General features: G+C 45.0%; 1 protein-coding gene across 2 annotated transcripts in view; it reads left to right on the plus strand.

Moving 5' to 3' along the window:
• The window catches only part of LOC135549826 (trafficking protein particle complex subunit 9-like), a 367,075-nt gene that overhangs the window by 92,203 nt on the left and 258,068 nt on the right, over positions 1-16,804 (plus strand). For both annotated transcript variants that reach the window (XM_064980154.1, XM_064980155.1), the window contains one exon: positions 16,579-16,705. In XM_064980154.1, the coding sequence (XP_064836226.1) occupies positions 16,579-16,705 (127 nt within the window). The remainder of the gene's footprint in view (positions 1-16,578; positions 16,706-16,804) is intronic.

Raw genomic sequence — 16,804 nt, forward strand, 5'->3', positions numbered from 1 at the left:
TGGCAGCTGGCAGCCTGAGGTGTTATGTGATACAGTACAGGTGGCATGCAGGGTGACTTGGCCTCAACACAAACTACGGTGTTCATCATGACCTGAATTGACCTGCCCTGAGTTCATGCACAATGTTTTATATTCAGTACTCTAGTTACGCTTGATTGAGCATTCCTGGTGCAATGAAACCAACGGAATAGTCCCAAAAGTGCAAACCCTGTTCATCTGTCACTCCAGGCAACCTCAACCAGACTATGAAAGTCTATGAAAGAAATCCAGTAGTATTTAAACCCAGATATGTTGATGGCAGCGACAGGCAGGCTGCTGCTGAGTGTTCCTCGCCTAATGGAGGGGATGGATGGAGGGGAGAGGTGGAGGGGAGAGATGGAGAGATGGATGGAGGGGAGAGATGGAGGGGATAGATGGAGGGGTTAGATGGAGGGGAGAGATGGAGAGATGGATGGAGGGGAGAGATGGAGGGTGATAGATGGAGAGATGGAGGGGAGAGATGGAGGGGTTAGATGGAGGGGAGAGATGGAGGGGATAGATGGATAGATGGAGGGGAGAGATGGAGGGGAGAGATGGAGGGGAGAGATGGACAGATGGAGGGGTTAGATGGAGAGATGAATGGAGGGGATAGATGGAGAGATGAATGGAGGGGAGAGGGAGAGATGGAGGGGAGAGATGGAGGGGTTAGATGAAGGGGAGAGATGGAGGGGAGAGATGGAGAGATGGAGGGGTTAGATGGAGAGATGGAGGGGTTAGATGGAGGGGATAGATGCAGAGATGGAGGGGTTAGATGGAGGGGATAGATGGAGAGATGGAGGGGTTAGATGGAGAGATGGAGGGGTTAGATGGAGAGATGAATGGAGGGGAGAGATGGAGAGATGGAGGTGTTAGATGGAGGGGAGAGATGGAGAGATGGAGGGGTTAGATGGAGAGATGGAGGGGTTAGATGGAGGGGATAGATGCAGAGATGGAGGGATTAGATGGAGGGGTTAGATGGAGGGGATAGATGGAGGGGATAGATGGAGGGGATAGATAGAGAGATGGAGGGGTTAGATGGAGAGATGCAGGGGTTAGATTGAGGGGATAGATGGAGAGATGGAGGGGTTAGATGGAGAGATGGAGAGATGAATGGAGGGGAGAGATGGAGGGGATAGATGGAGAGATGAATGGAGGGGAGAGATGGAGAGATGAATTGGAGAGATGGAGGGGTTAGATATAGGGGAGAGATGGAGGGGTTAGATGAAGGGGAGAGATGGAGGTGTTAGATTGAGGGGTTAGATGGAGGGGATAGATGCAGAGATGGAGGGGTTAGATGGAGGGGTTAGATGGAGGGGTTAGATGGAGGGGATAGATGGAGAGATGGAGGGGTTAGATGGAGGGGAGAGATAGAGGGGTTAGATGGAGAGATGGAGGGGAGAGATGGAGGGGTTAGATGGAGAGATGGAGGGGTTAGATGGAGGGGATAGATTGAGAGATGGAGGGGTTAGATGGATGGGTTAGTTGGAGAGATGGAGGGTTAGATGGAGAGATGGAGGGGTTAGATGGAGGGGTTAGATGGAGGGGATGGATGGAGGGGAGAGTTGGAGAGATGGAGGGGTTAGATGGAGAGATGGAGGGGTTAGATGGAGGGGATAGATGGAGGGGTTAGATGGAGGGGTTAGATGGAGAGATGGATGGGAGAGATGGAGGGGATAGATGGAGAGATGGGGGGGATAGATGGAGAGATGGAGGGGTTAGATGGAGAGATGGAGGGGTTAGATGGAGAGATGGAGGGGATAGATGGAGGGGTTAGATGGAGAGATGGAGGGGAGAGATGGAGGGGATAGATGGAGAGATGGAGGGGTTAGATGGAGGGGATATATGGAGGGGTTAGATGGAGAGATGGAGGGGAGAGATGGAGGGGTTAGATGGAGGGGATAGATGGAGGGGTTAGATGGAGAGATGGAGGGGAGAGATGGAGGGGATAGATGGAGAGATGGAGGGGCTAGATGGAGGGGATATATGGAGGGGTTAGATGGAGAGATGGAGGGGAGAGATGGAGGGGTTAGATGGAGAGATGGAGGGGTTAGATGGAGGGGATAGATGGAGAGACAGAGAGAGACAGAGAGAGAGGTCACGATCAGATGAGCTCCTGCATTTTTCAGCATTTTCTTTAAAAAAGATAGATTAGGAGTTAGATAAACTTGGATTTTTTGTCAGGAACACATACTGGATTCTACCCTCTACAACATAACCCCCACTTCAAATCAAAACTTAAAACCTACAACCTGATTTTGGACGGAATTACGGAATCACCTGGAAGGTTCACAACTACCAAGATTTATTTCTCTATACAGCAAATTCTCTGGAAAACAACAGAAACCTGAAAACCCCATCCAACCTGGAACTGAGTGAGTAATGCTTAGACTGAAACTATATATTTAAAAGCCAAAAGCCAAGAAGAAAAATACACAACATTACTTTATAAGGACTGAATTCTAACATAATTCTGCCAAGCTTGATACAGCTTCAACTAGCACTGACGTGTCAAGTGAGAGGTGTCAAAGCCCATTAGCCCAACAATGGCAGGAGAGTCACACAGTCTACCCCAACCAAATGGAGAGGCCTTAGAGGCTCCCTCCCGCTGTTCAGAGGTAATTAAAATACAGTACCCTCTGCATGTAAAGAATGATAAGTCAAGAAAAGATTACAAAATGAAGCTCCTTATGGAAAATCAAGAGACACTTTTTGCTGACTATTACAAAAATGGGAACATCAGCAACCTTATCTTCCACACAAACCATCCCCTGGCATGGCACAGTGCTATATTAGCACACTACCCCTTTGTTAAGAGAGGGGGGGTTAACGAGGGCTGGAAACTCAGAATACTTGATAACGAGGACTCTGAGTCAAGCAATATAAATATCTATAAGTCCGGAACAGTAATTGTACAGAGTAATACCAAACAGTTTCAGCTGGACTTTCACCTAATCAAAGAATTAGCCCAGCAGGAGAAGCTCTCCCTTGATAAAGATACCCCCACACCGAGTGGGTCAGACCAGACCTCTTCACTATGTAACCCCACAGACGAGCAACCCCCAGCGGAGGGTCAACCTCCCAGCACAGATTACCACTCCCTCATTGAAATGAAAGACAAATTCACCCAGCTGGAGATAAGGCAGGTGGAGCTGGAACAGCAGGTGATCACACTTCAGTCAGCACAGACCCAGACAACAGCCCAGCACAACAACAGCCCCTTAACCAGACCAGGAGAGCTGGAGGTGGACAGAGACATATCTGCACTTTGGACAGTGGTGAGACAAATACAACAGGAGAAAGAGGAGCAGAACAGAGCCCTAGAGGAGAGTATCAGACTGCTGGTGGAGGAGAGGTTGAGGGGGATGGAGGAGAAGGTGAGGGGATGGAGGAAAGGTTGAGGGGGATGGAGGAGAGGTTGAGGGGGATGGCGTGTGACAGAGAACAACCCACTAGAGAGGTGGCCACCCCCACAGAGAAGCCAGAAGAACAGCCCACCTCATCACCCAACAAAAATGTACATTTACATTTACATTTAAGTCATTTAGCAGACGCTCTTATCCAGAGCGACTTACAAATTGGAAATCTCGACATCACAGCAGAACAGACAAATGAAGAACCCCAAGCCCAGCGGCTCTCACCCCCTCTGAGCACCCCCCCTGTCAGCCACCCTGATAGCCCTTCTGACAACCCCCACACCCACTGAGGACAAACACAAGACACAGATTGTACTACTTATGGACTCAAATGGGAAATATATAGAAGAAAAAAAAACTTTTTCCCAAACACAGTGTGTCTAAACTCTGGTGTCCAAACACCCAGAGCGCCATAGACCTTCTGTCTGAGGCCAAACTAGGCTCACCTAGCCACATAATAATACACACAGGCACAAACGACCTGAGGGCCCAGCAGGAAAGAGTGGCCACAGCACTGAAGGGAGTGATTGAAAAGGCTTCTTCTACTTTCCCCAACGCACAAGTGGTTATCTCCACCCTGCTACCACGAAAAGACTTCCACCCTGCCACAATACAGCGGGTAAACGCAAGTATTTCCCGTGACTGTGCCTCAAAACCAAACGTTTTCCTGGCCCACCACTCCACCCTGGACTTGAACAGCCTCTATGACCAGGTCCACCTCTACAAGGCAGCAGTGCCCATCTTTGCCCGAACTCTAAAGGACATCGCTCTCAAACGTATCCCCAACACTTCACACAGGAGCAACAGATCAATAGACACCCCACCCAGACCAGCGAGACACCCTCCCAGACCTGCAGGACTCCCCCCTGGACCTACACATAGAGGACCCACGCCAAGAGGAATTACATCCAGACCACCGCACACCCAGACACATCCACACCCCTACTCCAACCAATCAACACCCCCCCACGTCAATCATGCCCACACCCCATTTAGGCCCCCTCAGATCAGACCTATGCCACTCCTGCCCACCCCATGCACCCCACCCCCGCAAAGAGGGCCTCAACATGGAAGCCACACATACGCCCAGGTAGTGAGCGGGCAAACAGTCCCAACCCCCACTCTCACACTCGCCCAAGCCAATGGCATGTACCAGATGCTCAGCAGGCTCTGCTCACACTTACTGGCCTGAGGCCAAACCACGACCAACAACATTGGACACTTTATGGAACAAAAAGCCTTTACTATTTCATCCTGGAATATCCAAGGCCTGAGGTCATCTGCCTTTGGCCTGAAGAGCAGAAACCCGGACTTCACCAAAGAAATCGGTAATACAGACATTGTCATCCTGCAAGAAACCTGGTATAGAGGAGACAGACCCACTGGATGCCCTCTAGGTTACAGAGAGCTGGTAGTCCCATCCACCAAACTACCAGGTGTGAAACAGGGAAGGGACTCAGGGGGTATGCTAATTTGGTATAGAACAGACCTAACTCACTCCATTAAATTAATCAAAACAGGAACATTCTACATTTGGCTAGAAATTCAAAAGGAAATTATCCTAACAGAGAAAAATGTCCTCCTGTGTGCTACCTATATCCCCCCACTAGAATCCCCATATTTTAATGAAGACAGCTTCTCCATCCTGGAGGGGGAAATCAATCATTTCCAGGCCCAGGGACATGTACTAGTCTGTGGTGACCTAAATGCCAGAACCGGACAAGAACCTGACACCCTCAGCACACAGGGGGACAAACACCTGCCTGGAGGTGACAGCATTCCCTCCACCGTGTGCCCCCCTAGGCACAACTATGACAACATAACGAACAAAAACGGGTCACAACTCCTGCAGCTCTGTCGCACGCTGGGTATGTACATAGTCAATGGTAGGCTTCGAGGGGACTCCTATGGTAGGTACACCTATAGCTCATCTCTTGGCAGTAGTACTGTAGACTACTTTATCACTGACCTCAACCCAGAGTCTCTCAGAGCGTTCACAGTCAGCCCACTGACACCCCTATCAGACCACAGCAAAATCACAGTCTACCTAAACAGAGCAATACTCAATCATGAGGCATCAAAGTCAAAGGAACTGAGTAACATTAAGAAATGCTATAGATGGAAGGAATGCAGTTTGGAAACCTACCAAAAAACAATTAGGCAACAACAAATTCAATCCCTTTTAGGCAATTTCCTGGATAAAACGTTCCACTGTAATAGTGAAGGTGTAAACTTGGCAGTAGAAAATCTTAACAGTATATTTGACCTCTCAGCTTCCCTATCAAATCTAAAAATCTCAAATAGAAAACCGAAGAAAATTAACAACAATGACAAATGGTTTGATGAAGAATGCAAAATTCTAAGAAAGAAATTGAGAAACCTGTCCAACCAAAAACATAGAGACCCGGAAAACCTGAGTCTACGCCTTCACTATGGTGAATCACTAAAACAATACAGAAATACACTACGGAAAAAGAAGGAACAGCATGTCAGAAATCAGCTCAATGTAATTGAAGAATCCATAGACTCTAACCACTTCTGGGAAAATTGGAAAACACTAAACAAACAACAACACGAAGAATTATCTATCCAAAATGGAGATATATGGGTAAACCACTTCTCCAATCTTTTTGGCTCTATAACAAAGAATAAAGAGCAAAAACATATACATGATCAAATACAGATCTTAGAATCAACTATTAAAGACTACCAGAACCCACTGGATTCTCCAATAACATTGAATGAGTTACAGGACAAAATAAAAACCCTCAAACCCAAAAAGGCCTGTGGTGTTGATGGTATCCTCAATGAAATGATCAAATATACAGACAACAAATTCCAATTGGCTATACTAAAACTCTTTAACATCATCCTTAGCTCTGGCATCTTCCCCAATATTTGGAACCAAGGACTGATCACCCCAATCCACAAAAATGGAGACAAATTTGACCCCAATAACTACCGTGGAATATGCGTCAACAGTAACCTTGGGAAAATCCTCTGCATTATCATTAACAGCAGACTCGTACACTTCCTCAATGAAAACAATGTACTGAGCAAATGTCAAATTGGCTTTTTACCAAATTACCGTACAACAGACCATGTATTCACCCTGCACACCCTAATTGACAACCAAACAAACCAAAACAAAGGCAAAGTCTTCTCATGCTTTGTTGATTTCAAAAAAGCCTTCGACTCAATTTGGCATGAGGGTCTGCTATACAAACTGATGGAAAGTGGTGTTGGGGGTAAAACATACGACATCATAAAATCCATGTACACAAACAACAAGTGTGCGGTTAAAATTGGCAAAAAACACACACATTTCTTCACACAGGGTCGTGGGGTTAGACAGGGATGCAGCTTAAGCCCCACCCTCTTCAACATATATATCAACGAACTGGCGCGGGCACTAGAAAAGTCTGCAGCACCCGGCCTCACCCTACTAGAATCTGAAGTCAAATGTCTGCTGTTTGCTGATGATCTGGTGCTTCTGTCACCAACCAAGGAGGGCCTACAGCAGCACCTAGATCTTATGCACAGATTCTGTCAGACCTGGGCCCTGACAGTAAATCTCAGTAAGACCAAAATAATGGTGTTCCAAAAAGGTCCAGTCACCAGGACCACAAATACAAATTCCATCTAGACACTGTTGCCCTAGAGCACACAAAAAACTATACATACCTTGGCCTAAACATCAGCTCCACAGGTAACTTCCACAAAGCTGTGAACGATCTGAGAGACAAGGCAAGAAGGGCATTCTATGCCATCAAAAGGAACATAAATTTCAACATACCAATTAGGATTTGGCTAAAAATACTTGAATCAGTCATAGAGCCCATTGCCCTTTATGGTTGTGAGGTCTGGGGTCCGCTCACCAACCAAGACTTCACAAAATGGGACAAACACCAAATTGAGACTCTGCACGCAGAATTCTGCAAAAATATCCTCAGTGTACAACGTAGAACACCAAATAATGCATGCAGAGCAGAATTAGGCCGATACCCACTAATTATCAAAATCCAGAAAAGAGCAGTTAAATTCTATAACCACCTAAAAGGAAGCGATTCCCAAACCTTCCACAACAAAGCCATCACCTACAGAGAGATGAACCTGGAGAAGAGTCCCCTAAGCAAGCTGGTCCTGGGGCTCTGTTCACAAACACACCCTACAGAGCCCCATGACAGCAGCACAATTAGACCCAACCAAATCATGAGAAAACAAAAAGATAATTACTTGACACATTGGAAAGAATTAACAAAAAAACAGAGCAAACTAGAATGCTATTTGGCCCTACACAGAGAGTACACAGCGGCAGAATACCTGACCACTGTGACTGACCCAAAATTAAGGAAAGCTTTGACTATGTACAGACTCAGCGAGCATAGCCTTGCTATTGAGAAAGGCCGCCGTAGGCAGACATGGCTCTCAAGGGAAGACAGGCTATGTGCTCACTGCCCACAAAATGAGGTGGAAACTGAGCTGCACTTCCTAACCTCCTGCCCAATGTATGACCATATTAGAGAGACATATTTCCCTCAGATTACACAGATCCACAAAGAATTCGAAAACAAATCCAATTTTGAAAAACTCCCATATCTACTGGGTGAAATTCCACAGTGTGCCATCAGAGCAGCAAGATTTGTGACCTGTTGCCACGAGAAAAGGGCAACCAGTGAAGAACACGCACCATTGTAAATACAACACATATCTATGCTTATTTATTTTATCTTGTGTCCTTTACCATTTGCACATTGTAAAAACACTGTATATATATATAATATGACATTTGTAATGTCTTTATTGTTTTGAAACTTCTGTATGTGTGATGTCTACTGTTAATTTTTATTGTTTATTTCACTTTATATATTATATACTTTACTTGCTTTGGCAATGTTAACATATGTTTCCCATGCCAATAAAGCCCCTTGAATTGAATTGAATTGAGATGGAGGGGTTAGATGGAGGGGATAGATGGAGGGGTTAGATGGAGGGGATGGATGGAGGGGAGAGTTGGAGAGATGGAGGGGTTAGATGGAGAGATGGAGGGGATAGATGGTGAGATGGAGGGGTTAGATGGAGAGATGGAGGGGTGAGATGGAGGGGAGAGATGGAGGGGTTAGATGGAGAGATGGAGGGGTTAGATGGAGAGATGGAGGGGTTAGATGGAGAGATGGAGGGGTTAGATGGAGGGGATAGATGGAGGGGATAGATGGAGAGATGGAGGGGTTAGATGGAGAGATGGAGGGGATAGATGGAGAGATGGAGGGTTTAGATGGAGAGATGGAGGGGATGGATGGGATAGATGGAGAGATGGAGGGGAGAGACAGAGAGATGAGGGGATAGATGGATGGAGGGGATAGATGGAGGTTAAATGGAAGGGAGAGATGAGGGGATGGAGGGGATAGATGGAGGGGTTAGATGGAGAGATGGAGGGGTTAGATGGAGAGATGGAGGGGTTAGATGGAGGGGATAGATGGAGGGGATAGATGGAGAGATGGAGGGGTTAGATGGAGAGATGGAGGGGATAGATGGAGAGATGGAGGGTTTAGATGGAGAGATGGAGGGGATGGATGGGATAGATGGAGAGATGGAGGGGAGAGACAGAGAGATGAGGGGATAGATGGATGGAGGGGATAGATGGAGGTTAAATGGAAGGGAGAGATGAGGGGATGGAGGGGATAGATGGAGGGGATGGAAGGGGTAGATGGAGAGATGGAGGGGAGAGATGGAGAGATGAGGGGATAGATGGATGGAGGGGATAGATGGAGGGGATAGATGGAGAGATGGAGGGGTTAGATGGAGGGGATGGATGGGAGAGATGGAGGGGAGAGACAGAGAGATGAGGGGATAGATGGAGAGATGGATGGGATAGATGGAGGTTAAATGGAAGGGAGAGATGGAGGGGATGGAAGGGGTAGATGGAGGGGAGAGATGGAGGGCAGAAATGGAGAGATGGATGGAGGGGAGAGATGGAGGGCAGAAATGGAGAGATGGAGGGGATAGATGAAGCGGAGAGATGGGGGAGAGATGGTGAGATGGAGGGGAGAGATGGAGGTACTCACCTAAAAGGCCCACATGCCACTGGTTGAGAGAAGTTGTCATTGTTTTTAGTCAGAATTATGTGAGGTTTTATGTGTTGTTGGAGGTGCATCTTGGTCAGTTTAGCTCAGAAAATGCTGCCCTCGTCAATTTGCCGGCATAGGTGGCAGCCTAATCCTGCCTAATGAGCAGCCCGGCCTGGCTCCCACCTCATAAACAATCTCACATTGGATAGGCATGTAAGTTGTTATTTACCTGAGGGGGAAATGAAGTTGTTTGTGTACTTGCAAAGATCTCTTAGTTATTATTGATTATGAGTAGAGATAAAAGTAGTATCACCTGGTGTGAGTGACACTTTACATGTTAGCCTTCTTTTGAAGTTCGGTAATTCATTTCAACTTTAGTGTTCAAGGATGGAAGACTCAAACTGTTATGATGGATGTAGATAATTTGGTGTGCAAAATGAGAAACTAGAGTGAATCATCCATATTTGAGAGGCTTGCCCATGTGTTCTGTCTGGTTGTCCCTCCACAGAGTGAGGTCATTTACATACTGTAAATGATAATGAAGTGACTTCCCTATCAGAGCTGGCTCATTAGTGTCTGACTATCTGTGAATATTGTTTACTCGATTGCTTTTTTTTTTTTTACCTCTGTAATTGATTAACCAATTTACTGCGTCGTCACATTCCAGTATTAATCACTGCATCGTAATAGAGAAGGAAATGATAGTATTAGTGTCAGGTGTGCTCCCTCTCTTGTCTCTAGGTCACCTGCCTGCTCGTTATGGTGCACACCTGTCACCAGCGTTATGCGCACCAGCGCCTCATGAAACTCACCTGGACTCCATCCCCTCCTTGATTATCTTCCCTATATCTGTCTCTCCCCTTGGTTCCCTCCCCAGGCGTTATTGTTTCTGTTCCAGTTTCACGTCTGTGCCTTGTTCGTGTTTTGTATTATGTTTCATTTATTGATTAAATCACTCACTCCCTGAACTAGCTTCCCGACTCTCAGCACACATCGTTACAATTAGAAATACAAGTACAGAACCAGTCAGAAGTTTGGACACGTCTACTCATTGAAGGGTTTTTCTTTATTTTTACTAGTTTCTACGTTGTAGAATAATAGTGAAGACATCAAAAATATGAAATAACACATGTGGAATTATGTAGTAACCCAAAAAGTGCTAAACAAACCAAAATATATTTGAGATTCTTCAAAGTAGCTACCCTTTGCCTTGATGACAGCTTTGCACACTCTTGGCATTCTCTCAACCAGCTTCATGAGGCAGTCACCTGGAATACATTTCAATTAACAGGTGTGCCTTGTTAATTTGTGGAATTTCTTTCCTGTGTTGTGACAAGGTCGGGGGGTATACAGAATATATTCCTATTTGGTAAAAGACCAAGTCCATATTATGGCATGAACAGATAAAAAACATCTAAATTAAACCCTTGAATGAGTAGGTGTGTCCAAACTGTTGACTGGTACTTTACATGATGCGCTGATGATGAGAGAACTATTAGGTTACTGAACCATGCAGTTCTAACGATATGATCAGGCTAACTAACTACACACCACACCACACACACACACCACACCACACCCACCAGACTGATCGTTAACAATAGCGAGTCGGGCTAATTAACCTTTTCAAGAATGGATGCAAATGAGTTATTTCCAATAGGTTCACTTTGATATTTGTTTTCCAATAAAGGGGTGTAATCTTTATTCTCTCTCTAAAGTAGCAAGAGGGATGGCTTTGTACATTACTGTCACGCCACCAGAGAGGTCTCCTCCATGGCATCACCCAGCCAGCCTAATGATCAGAGACTAGATGGGATGTGCATTTGACCACCTATATAACTGATAAAGATGTTTCACTAGCATATTCCTCTCTGAGATAGTCGAACCTCCCGATCTCCCCTACTGTGTTACTGTGTAGGACTAATTTCCAATCTCTCCTCCTCTCCTCCTACAGCAGAACAGACAGCCTTCAATTTACACTGTTTGTGTGTGTGTGTGTGTGTGTGTGTGTGTGTGTTTCTAGTTTCCTCCTTTTTCTCTCACGGTGAGAACAAGAGCAATTTTCTCCGTGGGAGATGGCGGTGCCTGCTTGGGCTCCAGGATATCAGGGCTAGATTAGGATGATGGATTACAGGGGACACTGGTAACTGCTCTCACTAACCCTCCCTCCCATCACGGCACTATGGTACTGAGGCCTGAGACAACCTCCCTCCCACCAGCTCACTGAGAGGCTAGGTTTCAATACTCTAACGTGGTTTCCTCTACGATCCTTCAACAGTGTTTCCCAACTCAGGTCCTCCAGTACCCCCAACCGTACATCTTTTGCTGTAGCCCTGGACAAACACACCTCATTCAACTTGTCAGGGACTTGATGATTAGTTGACAAGTAGAATCCGGTGTGCTTGTCTGCGGCCGCGATGAAAACGTTGGGGCGACTCAAGCACCGGACTTGGGAAACACTGCTTAATGATATCGGGCTATTAGATTACCATGATTGATTACAGGGATCTCTGGAAACTACTGTGGGGCTGGATTTCTATACTCTAAAGTTGCTTCCTCTCCTCCTCCTCCGTTCCTTCATCTGCAGTTATGGTAGGAACATTACAGGGAGCAGTGGAAACAACTACCACCCACTACGGCACTGGGACAATTATGGGGTTTCTCTCATCATGTCACGTTAGAACAGTGGAATCTGATTCATTAGATTCACTTGATTTAGTTTCAAAGTGAATTTAACGCTAATCAAGTCAGTTGTGACACTAAATTACATTGACAGGTGTCTGTGCGCTATTTTATGATCATTTTAGCGACTAAGATGTCCTGTTGTTGCAGTTTCACCGTTGCTTCATGCTCAGTCTCTGTTTGTGTTTAATTAATAGGGCCGATTTTGAAGTGGAATTATTTGACACTCTTTGATAACATAGTATCAAGTCATTTTAATGAAGCTCCACTGATAGCATACATTTTAATGAACAACTGCATTGTATGTCATATATAAATATATATATATATATATATATATATATATATATATATATATATATATATTATTAATATATATATATGTGTGTGTGTGTACAGTTGAAGTCGGATGTTTACATACACTTAGGTTGGAGTCATTAAAACTAGTTTTTCAACCACTCTACAAATTTCTTGTTAACAAACTATAGTTTTGGCAAGTCGGTTAGGACATCTACTTTGTGCATGTTTCCAACAATTGCTTACAGACAGATTATTTAACTTATAATTCACTCTATCACAATTCCAGTGGGTCATAAGTTTACATACACTAAGTTGACTTGGAAAATTCCAGAAAACGATGTCATGTCTTTAGAAGCTTATGATAGGCTAATTGACATAATCTGAGTCAATTGGAGGTGTACCTGTGGATATATGTTAACGCGTATGTTCAAACTCAGTGCCTCTTTGCTTGACATCATGGGAAAATCAAAAAAAATTGTAGACCTCCACAAGTCTGGTTCATCCTTGGGAGCAATTTCCAAATGCCTGAAGGTACCACGTTCATCTGTACATACTCTAGTACATAAGTATAAATACCATGGGACCACGCAGCCGTCATACCACTCAGGGAGGAGACGCGTTCTGTCTCCTAGAGATGAACGTACTTTGGTGCGAAAAGTGCAAATCAATCCCAGAACAAAAGCAAAGGACCTTGTGAAGATGCTGGAGGAAGCAGGTACAAAACAGTATCTATATCCACAGTAAAACGAGTCCTATATCGACATAACCTGAAAGGCCGCTCAGCAAGGAAGAATCCATTTCTCCAAAACCGCTATATAAAAGCCAGACTACGGTTTTCAACTGCACATAGGGACAAAGATTGTGCCTTTTGAAGAAATGTCCTCTGGTCTGATGAAATAAAAATAGAACTGTTAGGCCATAATGACCATCATTATGTTTGGAGGAAAAAAGGGCGAGGCTTGCAAGCCGAAGAACACCATCCCAACCATAAAGCACGGGAGTGTCAGCATCATATTGTGTGGGTGCTTTGCTGCAGGAGGGACTGGTGCACTTCACAAAATAGATAGCATCATGAGGAGGAAAAGTACGTGGATATATTGAAGCAACATCTCAAGACATCAGTGTGTGTGTTAAAGATTGGTCGCAAATGGGTCTTCCAAAATGACAATGACCCCAAGCATACTTCCAAAGTTGTGGCAAAATGGCCAATCCTATAGAACATTTGTGGGCAGAACTGAAAAAGCGTGTGTGAGCAAGGAAGCCTACAATCCTGACTCAGTTACAATCCTGACTCTGTCAGGAGGAATGGGCCAAAAATCACCCAACTTATTGTTGAAAGCTTGTGGAAGGCTAACCAAAACATTTGACCCAAGTTAAACAATTTAAAGGCAATGCTACCAAATACTAATTGAGTGTATGGGGCTTAGCCCATCAGGAAGTCCAGGATCCAGTTGCAGAGGGAAGGTGTTTATTCCCAGGGTCCTTAGCTTAGTGATGAGCTTTGAGGGCACTATGGTGTTGAACGCTGTGCTGTAGTCTATGAACAGCATTCTCATGTAGGTGTTCCTTTTGTCCATGTGGGAAAGGGCAGTGTGGAATGCGATTGAGATTGCGTCATCTGTGGATCTGTTGTGGCGGTATGCGAATTGGAGTGGGTCTAGGGTATCCGGGGGGTGCTGTTGATCTGAGTCATGACCAGCCTTTGAAAGCACTTCATGGCTACCAACATGAGTGCTACGGGGCGGTAGTCATTTAGGCAGGTGACCTTCGCTTCCTTGGGCACAGGGACTATGGTGGTCTGCTTGAAACATGTATGTATTACAGACTTGGTCAGGGAGAGGTTGAAAATGTCAGTGAAGACACTTGCAGTTGGTCCGCACGTGCTTTGAGTACACGTCCTGGCCGTCTGGCACCACAGCTTTGTGAATGTTGACCTGTTTAAAGGTCTTGCTCACATTGACTACAGAGAGCGTTATCACACAGTCGTTCAGAACAGCTGGTGCTCTTGTGCATGCTTCAGTGTTGCTTGCTTCGAAGCGAGATCTAGCTCCTCTTGTAGGCTCGCGTCTCTGGGCAACTCACGTCTAGGTTTCCGTTTGTAGGCTCTAACATTTTTCAGATGCTAGATGCGGATGTTGCCTGTAATCCATAGCTTCTGGTTGGGATATTTACGCACGGTCACTGTGGGGACGACGTTGTCGATGCACTTATTGATGAAGCCGGTGACTGATGTGGTATACTCCTCAATGCCATTGTATGATTCCCGGAACATATTTCAGTCTGTGCTAGCAAAACAGTACTGTAGAGTAGCATCCACATCATCTGACCACTTCCGTCTGGGCGAGTCACTGATACTTCCTGCTTTAGTTTTTGCTTATAAGCAGATTTGCAGATGGTCAGATTTGCGAAATGGAGGGTGGGGGAGGGCTTTGTATGCATCTCTAAGTGTGGAGTAAAGGTGGCCTTGAGGTTTTTTTCCTCTGGTTGCACTTGTGACATGATGGTAAAAAATGTTGTAAAACTGATTTAAGTTTGCCTGCATTAAAGTCCCCGGTCACTCGGAGAGCCGCTTCTGGATGAGCATTTTCTTGTTCGCTTATGGCCTTTTTGAGTTGGTTGAGTGCGTTACTAGTGCCAGCATCAGTCTCTGGTTGTAAATAGACGGCTACGAATAATATAGATGAAAACTCTCTTGGTACATAGTGTGGTCTTCAGCTTATCATAAGGTACTCTACCTCAGGCGGGCAATACTGTACCTTGAGGCTTTTTTAATATTAGGCATCGCTCACCAGCTATTATTGACAAATAGACACACACCCCCACCCCTCGTCTTCTCTGTTCTGCCGGTGCATGTAATATCCCGACAGCTATATTATCTGTGTTGTCATTCAGCCACGACTCAGCCACGATATTACAGTTTTTAGTGTCCCCTTGGTAGGATAATCTTAATTGTAGCGCATACATTTTATGTTCCAATGGTTGCACGTTAGTCAGTAAAACGGATGGTAGTGGGAGTTTACTCACTCGCGTACGGTTTCTCAGAAGGCAGCCCGACCTGCGCTCCATTTTCCTCCGTCTTTTCTTTATGCAAATGACGGGGATTTGGCCGGGAAAGCAGCATATCCTTCTCGTCGGACTTGTTAAAGGAAAAAGCTTCTTCCAGTTCGAGGTGGTTGAGAGAATGCCAAGAGTGTGCAAAGGGTGGCTACTTTGAAGAATCTGAAATATATTTTAATTTAACAGTCTTTTGGTTACTATGTGATTCCATATGTGTTATTTCATAGTTTTGATGTATTCACTATTATTCTGCAATGTAGAAAACAGTAAAAAATCAAGTAAAACCCTTGAATGAGTAGGTGTGTCCAAACGTTTGACTGGTACTATATATATACTCTTTATGTATGTTCCTTTATTGTTTTCCCCTAAACCTACCACCCCTCCCCTAATTGGAGTAAACCAATTGGAGACAACAACCCTTAGGCTTCTACTTCCAGCTTATATATACTATGTACATTTTACAGACACTGTATATTTTACAATAGTTATATATTGCTTGTTTTTAGTCCCGTCCTTCAGCTCCACTCAAACCTTCCCATCTATCTCTGAACAGCATCCAGTTTTGATTTCTATTTGCCATACATTTTTCAACTGTGCTGTGATGTTTCACAAACGTTCTGAACCTTTCTATTCTCATAGGTTCTGCAGATTGTAAAGTAAAGATACAATTTTTGCTAAGAGTATTATTATATTATTGATCGATTGACTAGGAATTTTCAAATCACCCAGCAGTGCTATTTGCAGTTTGCTCCAGGTAAGTGTTGCAATTTTTCAGTCATTCCTGAAACTGCGACCAAAAACAAGCTACATATGGGCAGTACCAAAACAAATTATCTAATGATTCTGTCTCTTCGCAGCAAAATCTGCAGAGCTGGGATGGTTGTACCACCCATTTATATAACATTCTATTGGTTGCAAGAATGTTGTATTATAATTTTATTGAAAAATTAGGTATAGTCACTATTATGAATTATACTCAATGGTAACCAGATTTAAAGCGTAATTTCACTGACTGATCTGTTGTCCTCTGTCTTGTCCAGGGTTTGCTGACGTCGGGCGTGGAGTTTGAGGCCCTGCCTGCTGCCCTGTCTCTCCCTGCGGAGTCTGGGCTCTACCCCGTCACCCTGGTGGGGGTCCCACGCACCGCCGGCAACATCAACGTCAACGGTGAGTCTAGCACAACTTTACCCATACAAATGAACACTGCTTACACAGGAAAGAGCATCATTGAAATGGAGATGGCTTCCTCCCTGACAACTTACTTTT

The sequence above is a fragment of the Oncorhynchus masou genome, chromosome 12, assembly GCF_036934945.1.
Source record: "Oncorhynchus masou masou isolate Uvic2021 chromosome 12, UVic_Omas_1.1, whole genome shotgun sequence".
Taxonomy (NCBI): domain Eukaryota; kingdom Metazoa; phylum Chordata; class Actinopteri; order Salmoniformes; family Salmonidae; genus Oncorhynchus; species Oncorhynchus masou.